This window comes from Meleagris gallopavo, chromosome 19 (genome assembly GCF_905368555.1).
Source record: "Meleagris gallopavo chromosome 19, MGAL_WU_HG_1.1, whole genome shotgun sequence".
Taxonomy (NCBI): domain Eukaryota; kingdom Metazoa; phylum Chordata; class Aves; order Galliformes; family Phasianidae; genus Meleagris; species Meleagris gallopavo.
This window is the reverse complement of record NC_139422.1, coordinates 482,201-489,952: the sequence shown is the minus strand read 5'-3', so window position 1 is coordinate 489,952 and position 7,752 is coordinate 482,201. Positions and strand designations below refer to the sequence as shown.

Sequence of the window (7,752 nt, the reverse complement as noted above, 5' to 3'; positions counted from 1 at the left end):
CTGCAGCATAGGAAGTTTCGCACGAATGTGCGTAAGAACTTCTTCACGGTGAGGTGACGGAGCACTGGAACAGGCTGCCCAGGGAGGTTGTGGAGTCTCCTTCTCTGGAGATATTCAAGTCTCGCCTGGACGCCTACCTGTGCGACCTGGTGTAGGGAACCTGCTTTGGCAGGGGGTTGGTCTCGATGATCTCTAGAGGTCCCTTCCAACCCCTACAATTCTGTGATTCTACAATTCTGTGATAACTTCTTTACACTGAGCGTTTTGAGCTTGCAAGGCTTCTTGCTGGCAGGACAGAAAGAGACAGGATGAGCTTAGGGACAACAGGTTTGCAAAGGGACGCTAAAGGATGAGGCCTCCTCAATGCTGAGATTCACAGGGTCTGCTGGGAGCGGGAGAGGAGGGCAGCGCAGTCAGTCCGTGCAGACACAGCTGTACGCCGGATCCCAGCAGCCGTTACCCTGCAGGGTCCACCTGATTCCAGGAACCGCCGGGGCACTGCGAGACGCCGGCAAGGCCTGCAGGAGGGCGGCCCGAGCCGAGCGGAGCAGAAGGAAGGCCGGAGGCAGAGCAGCAGCGCCGGGGGTTTGGGCCGCAGGAATTTCGTGGCGGTTTCTCCCCGCATTCGGTTTCTGTCCAAACCGAGGCTCTGGCCGCCCTTCCTGCCGGCCGGCAACCTCCCGCAGGAGCCCCGCGGTCCCCAGCGCTGCCGGAGCGCCCGGCGGCACGTCCTGCCCCAACGCGGCGTCCCGCTGCCCCAACCCGCGGCACGGCGAGCCGACAGGGGCTGCCACCGCCGTCCCTGGCGGTCCTGGAGCGAACGCGACCGCAGCCGCGGGGACAGGGATGAGGCCGGCGGGCGCGTTCTCAGCAGCGCCCGTTTGGCTGGCGGCTGCACCGCTCCCCGGCCTCTCCCGGCACGGGGCGGGCAGTCGAGGAGCGGAGCTCCGCATCCCGTGCCCGGCAGTGACTCCGCTCCGCTCCGCAGCGGGACATTCCTGGCCGCCGGCTGCCACCTAGCGTCGCCGGGCGGGGGCCGGGGCGCGGTGAGGGCAGCGGCCGAGGCTGGAGGGCTTCGAGCGCCGCGGGGACACCCGGCCCCGTCCCGCCCCGAGGGCCCGAGGCCGGAGCCAACGCGGCCCGGAGCTCCCGGCCCGGCCCGCCGCCCCCCGGGCAGCGCATCGGCGCAGCAGCGCTGCGAGGTGAAAGTCCGTCCGGCTTCTGCCAGCGTGCCCGCAGCCCGGGCCGGCTCTGCAAATATTGGGTTACGGGCCAGCTGGAAAAGAGGCTCCTGCCCTTTGCTCTGTTTGCCGTTTCCTCCGGCTGTTTGGTTTCAGTTAATCATCTTGAGAAGGCAAACAGCAGCGGGGAGGGATGGCGTGCCCAGCTACCCACGCTTGCCCCTCGGGGTGGGTGACACCGGCCCGCCCAGCTGCCTGGGACCTCTGTGAGGGTCTGACCCCACTGCCAAGAGGGAGCTGGCAGGTGGGCTCTGCCCTGCGCAGCCCCTGCCCCAACACGTGCTGGGGGCCTCTCGATGCTCTGCTGCCTGCAGGGTAGTGCTGTACCTGCACAGGACTCTCTGTAGGATCCCAGAGCAGGAGTGTGAATCACAGCATTGCGTAAGGCAGACCGGCAGGTGCTGGCCCAGGTCTGAAACAGGTGAAGAGAGGAGCTCAGAAGGATGCTCGCCCCTGTGCCCCACAGGCCATGGTGAACCCAGGCCATATGGCCGGGCGTGTGGGACCAGTAGCTGCGCCCACGCCTCCCTGCCTGGCCCTCCCCAGGTTGGCCGCTCCAGCAGCCCTGCTCTCCGTGGTCTGAAGGTCATGCTGCTGCGCAGAGGGGACAGTGCAGAGTCCCCGATCCTGATCAGCAGCACTCTGAAGTTGCCAGGCATGATGTTTTGGGGTCTTCTTTCCCTACTCCTCTTCGCTGTGGCCAGCGGGACGCCCATTGGTGACCAGGATGAGGACATCCAAGTGCAGGAGAATTTTGAGCCTGAGCGGGTAAAGCGGCTTGGCGGTCCCTGGAATTTGAGGGCAGAAGGGATGGGGGGAAGTTTTATTTCACTTTCCTCCCAAAAGGAAGATGATTTCCCATAATGGGCTGTGCAGGGCAGGCCTCCCTTGATGCCAGCCATGGGGACCCAGCCCTTGGGATGGCCTCACCCCAGCAAACACACGGACAGGGCAAACAAGTCCCAGCCTGTTCATTAGCCCAGCTGGAGCTGTGGGGAGATGCAGAATGTTTGCGGGATGCATCCTGCCTGGGAGTGGGCCTGTGGGTCTCCAGCAGGCACCCTGCGTGGCTGTGCACACCCAGCAGCATGGGTCTGGTCTCTCCTGGGGCACACAGCAGGTACAGGACTCTGCCTGGTGGGCAGAGGACATGGGGACACTGTCTTGAGCTTGGAGACCCCTCTCAGCTCCCAGAGGACTGCCTAGCCCCTATACAAGAAACCATGGCAGAGAGCAGGAGAAAGAGCTCTGCTAGTGTAAGCATCCATGGGAACAACTGTCCAGCTTACTCCTCAGACTGTTTAAATCCAAGCTCAAAAGCCTGGGAAGCCATGGGAGATGGGTGACCATGGAGTTGGAAATCCTACTGAGTGCTGATCACTTTCCTTCAGAGCTCTTGCCACGGCACCCTGCACCGTAGCTCACCAACTTACTTCCTGGCCACGAGAATGTCAGCTCTGCAGAAAGCTATGGGATGCCCTACCTCAGTGGAGGGATCCCATGGTGGAGTCATCTCTTTTTTTCCCCACAGATGTATGGGAAATGGTATGATGTAGCTGTTGCCACCACCTGCAAATGGATGAAGAATTACAAGGAGAAGTTCAGCATGGGAACACTGGTACTGGGCCCTGGCCCCAGCACTGACCAGATCAGTACCATCAGCACCAGGCTGCGGTACGGGCATTGCTGTGGGTGTTCAGGGGTTTCAGGGATCCTATGCCATGGCCAGCTTTGGTGCTCCAGCAAATCATGTTTTTGTTTATCATGAAATAAACAAAAAAGAGGTCATCCCAATCAGGTGATTGTTTTCCTCCTCCCTCCAGGCAAGGTGACTGCAAACGCGTCTCAGGAGAGTACCAGAAAACTGACACCCCTGGCAAATACACCTACTATAACCCCAGTAAGTTGGGCTTGCTTCTGGCCTGCTGGGTCCTGAGAGCCACTGTGCAGTCAGGGGATATGAACCAGGTCCAAACCTCAGAAGATGACACAGCTGGTGGCTGGGAGAGTGGTTCAGGGCAGCAGGGCCCAAGGAAGAAGAAGACTCTCCATAGTTCAGATCATTTCCAACCAAGAAAGCAGGGAGCAAGGTCTCGGGGGAGCTGCTTCAGAGCTGCCTGAGTAGAAACAGGACTATGAGGTATTCCAGCAGATCCCTCCTATCCCCAGGGTTCCAAGATGGGATAAGCACCCCTCAGCCATGTTTCAGGAGCGTTGGTGATATCTTATTATCTGCAACCCTAGGATTCCAGTCTCCTTGACTAACAGGGAGGTGAAAGAGGGTCAGGGTTGTGCCCAGGTCAGTAGCTGCCTCCCAGTAATCTGATAGTTTCTTGAATTAGCTGCCTGATTTCACTCCGCAGTTCTGGGACTGCCATCTACACCCCTGTTCCTCCCTAAGGGTAGGAATGATGTCCTTTGTATCTCATCTCTTTCTCACCCAGAGTGGGATGTGTCTATCAAGTCCTACGTGCTTCGCACCAACTATGAAGAATACGCAGTCATTCTGATGAAGAAGACAAGTAATTTTGGCCCAACCACCACACTGAAGCTGTATGGTATGTCTGCTGTGGCACTGTGGGCAAGCAAACTCTGGGGTGGGCTCAGTAACACTGCTCTATAGCTCTGGAGGTGGTGCCTTCAGTCAACTCTGGCATCAAATGAGGTGTAATTTTATGGCTCAGCTTAGAGCCGTATCATACAGTGAACATTGAGACCAGACCGTTGTTTGAGATGAACATGATTTGTGTGGAAGAAACTCAGATCTGGAAGCAGCAGACACAGCTGACAGTCCTTTCCTTGCCATCACCCAGGGAGAAGCCCAGAGCTGCGGGAAGAGCTCACCGAGGCTTTCCAGCAGCTGGCTTTGGAGATGGGCATCCCTGCAGATTCCATCTTCATCCTGGCCAACAAAGGTAACCTGTGTGAGGTGTGCACCTCTCCTGCTGCCTGTGCCCTCAGTGTGAGCGTGTGCTAAGGCTGTTCCTTCTTGGTACACAGGGCTGGGGAGAAGGGACAGCCAGGATGGAGGGAGGACAAATGAGGGCTTTGCTGGGATGGGATAGTAAGGGGATGAGGCTAAGAATCAGCCAGGCCTCCACAAGCACCCAGTTTTCTGCAGTACCCAGGGTAGTTGGTGGGATTCTTTCTATGCTGTCAGGTTGATGCAACCCAACATAGCTGTTCTGGAGCCATTCATATATCTGGAGAAGGACACTGCAGGAACACCCACAGCTTCTCCCCATGGCTGTGGGCTCCTAGGATGTGATGAGTGCCTTGCTCAACAAGGAGTGACAGCAAATGCTTGATGCAGATAGGCATGAGGATTTTAGGGCAGTACTTCTGAGAGCAGGAGGTAGAGAACAGCAAGAAGGGAAGAATGTTAGGGTGAAGCCAGGAGGGAGCCCCTTCCTGAAGGACCTGTAAGAGCACAGTGTAGGGCCATGGTGAGAGGACTTGAAAAGCCACCACTCTCAAGCTTCTGACCTTCTCTCTTGTCATCTGGGCTAGGTGAATGTGTCCCACAGGAGACTGCCAATGCCCCTGAGGTGAGTGATCCAGCTAGGACCTCCTGAGATGGATCAAGGCCGGGGATGGGGTTTGCCAGTTAGGATGGAACACAGACTGCAGGGATGAGAGTCCTGAGTGCTTCAGGTGGCACCAAGGCTCACTTCCAAGTAGAAGGCAGTGTCTCTTCCCTGTTCTGATTCTTTCATGGGATAGATTCCTGTACAGAGAGCCTCGTGTCTCCTTACCCCTTGCCTGCCCATGAGTGCTCCAGCTGGGCTGGGGATCCCCCTCTGTGGTGGGGGAGGCAGCTCATTGCCCTGCTGATGCTCTGGCTGCTCTCAGCCAACGTGTCCCAATCTCATGGTGTTGAGTTTAGAAGGATATTCAAGAGGAGATGGAACTTTGTAAGAGAAACAGCACAGTACAGGGCAGATATAATATGTGGAGGATGCACCACTATCTATCAGTGTGAGGAGAGATGCATGCTCAGCCCAGCACAGGGCATGGCTGTTTGAGTGTCATCGTCCAAAATGTTTGATCCTAGTCCCCACCTGGGATGAATACAGGGCTGGGAATGCCACAGGGCATGGAGTGACCATGGCCTGCTGACCCCAGGCGGATGTCTGGGGACATGTGGGGGTACCAGGGAAGTGGGGTTGGCATGGCTGACGGCAGCTGTCTGTTTCCTCCCGGAGCAGAGAACACGGAGAGCAGTGCTGCCACCCGAGGAGGGCTCAGCTGCAGGCCCTCTGCCCACGTACGTAGGCAACAAAGAAGGTGAGTCCTGGTGGAGGGGCTGCAATGGGTGTCCCCATGCCCCCCCACCCACTCCAACCTGCATTGCGCTCACCTGCAGACGCATGCCGGCTGAACCGGGACCCGGGACCCTGCAGCGGGATGCTCTCCCGCTTCTTCTACAACACCTCCTCCATGGCCTGTGAGACTTTCCTCTATGGCGGCTGCCTGGGCAACGGCAACAACTTCTACTCAGAGAAGGAGTGCCTGCAGGCCTGCCGAACCGAGGGTGAGTGGGAATGGGGCCACGCCAGGGCGAGGGGACACAGAGCTGCAGAGGGAACCAAGGCTGGCCCTGAGCCCTGTGTGTGCAGCACAGGATCCCGGTTCTGTCAGCCTTCCACAGTCTCTTCTCCCCACAGCTGCCTGCAGGCTGCCCATCGCCCAGGGGCCCTGCCAGAAACCAGTGATACGCTGGGCCTTTGATGCGGCTCAGGGCAAGTGCATCAGGTTCAGCTATGGAGGCTGCAAGGGCAATGGGAACAAGTTCTACTCAGAGAAGGAGTGCAAGGAGTACTGCGGAGCTCCTCTGCAGGCAGGTATGGCTTATTGCTGCGCTGGGGACCAGGCAGGTGCTGCTTGTGCATCTCATCCTGCTTGAGGCTGTGTCCCTGTGCTGGGTCTTCCTGCAGCTGTGATTGGTCCATCCTGGGCCAGGGACTCTGATGGATTGGGAAAAAAAGATTGTTAATTTACAGACGTCACACATGGGAACTGTATAAGCTACAAATGCACCAAGGCCAGGACTGTACTTCAAAATGCTCATGATAACGGGGGAAAGGCTGTAAGCAGGGCAGAGCACAGCAGGGAGCAGTGGAGGTGTCAACAGGAGGTGCCTGCAGGAGGAGCAGCTGAAGGATTTGGAGGCATTAGGGATCCTGACACTGGATAGGGACCAAACCTACTTGGGACGAACTCTCCGTGATTGTATGATCACCCTCCAGCTTTAGTCAGCACAGAGGTTTCCTCTTTGTGAGGTTTAACAGGCACTGCTCTGCCCCTGGGATGGGTGGACAAGCAGTCTCATTTTCAGCAATGTAGCAGGGAAGATCTTACTGCGGAGAGTGGTTAGCTACAGCCTTGGGTGAACCTGATCCTGTTGTGGCAAGTGTAGCTGGTAGCCTCGCAGGTGGGAGATGGGGACAAAGTAAGGGGTCATGGAGCAGAATCTGTTTTCTATTATCCTGCTGCCAGTTTGAAGTGCAATAATGCCACTATGGTGGGACATGAAGTGACATCTCAGGACAGCAAGGGGATGTGTAGAGGGTCTGAACCTCTTTCCCTATCACTGCCAATCAGGACAAAGCAGGAAGCATCAGCCATCACCTGTTTGTGGGGTATGAGTGGGGGTGAGGATGGTGTCTGTGGATGTCTGTCACACTGCACACTGTATTGCTTGCAGAGGATGAGGAGTTTCTGCATCTGTCAAACTGACAAGGGTGAAGGACGAACACTGAGCACAGGAGCAGGAGCCTCACAGGAGCTCCTGCCTGTACAGGAACTATCTCCAAGAATAAATGTCTCTGAAGTGACCAGTGAGCCCACTGTCCATCCCAGAGCTGGCGGGAAGCTGGGCAGGAGAGGCAGGAGATGCTGTTGAGTCACTGCTGGCCTCCCCAGGGGATTCCCTCCTGTCCATATCTCCACCCCAATGGGGCTCTGTCATCCCACTGGATGTGCGTCAGCTCCCACATCCTGGGGCAGCTGGGAAGGGGCAGTGAGGGGGGACAGGCACCCGCTTCACTTTGAGGGTGAATAATCTGTGCTGCACCACTGTCACACTGGGCAAGGCACAATGGGACCGTGGAGCTCCGTGTTGAGGCTCAATGCAGCACGGCCCCAGCCCCATCCCACAGGTGTGGGTGCCTCAGTCCCTTCCAGTCCTGCTCCCCCTGGAGCTCTGACGGGGAGCCTAGCAATGTAGGGCCCAGAGCCCCCACAGCACCCCGGGCCTCAGCAGGAGCCCACGGTGCCAGCTGGGAAACGGAGGTGGGGGGGCTGAGAGGTCACGGGGGCGGGGGAGACAACGAGGAGTGTGGGGAGGGAGAAGCATCCCAAAGGGGTGACGGGAGGGGATTTGGGAGTCGGAGCAGGCTGCGGGGTGAGGGGGGCACGGGACTGTGGCCTTGGGTGCCACAGAAGGGAACTTCGGGGCCATGTGGGGTGTGACGGAGAGGCGCTGGGCTCAGGTCAGAGCAGAGGGCTA

At 58.0% G+C, this 7,752-nt stretch overlaps 1 protein-coding gene across 1 annotated transcript; it reads left to right on the top strand.

Moving 5' to 3' along the window:
- Positions 1–1,820: 1,820 nt before the first annotated feature.
- On the top strand, positions 1,821–7,078 carry AMBP (alpha-1-microglobulin/bikunin precursor). The gene is made up of 10 exons (XM_003211162.5): positions 1,821–2,009; positions 2,773–2,915; positions 3,065–3,141; positions 3,686–3,799; positions 4,055–4,156; positions 4,752–4,789; positions 5,450–5,528; positions 5,608–5,775; positions 5,909–6,085; positions 6,949–7,078. The coding sequence occupies exons 1-10, from the start codon at positions 1,830–1,832 to the stop codon at positions 6,978–6,980; spliced, it is 1,110 nt and encodes a 369-aa protein (XP_003211210.2). The 5' UTR covers positions 1,821–1,829; the 3' UTR covers positions 6,981–7,078.
- The last annotated feature ends 674 nt before the right edge of the window (positions 7,079–7,752 follow it).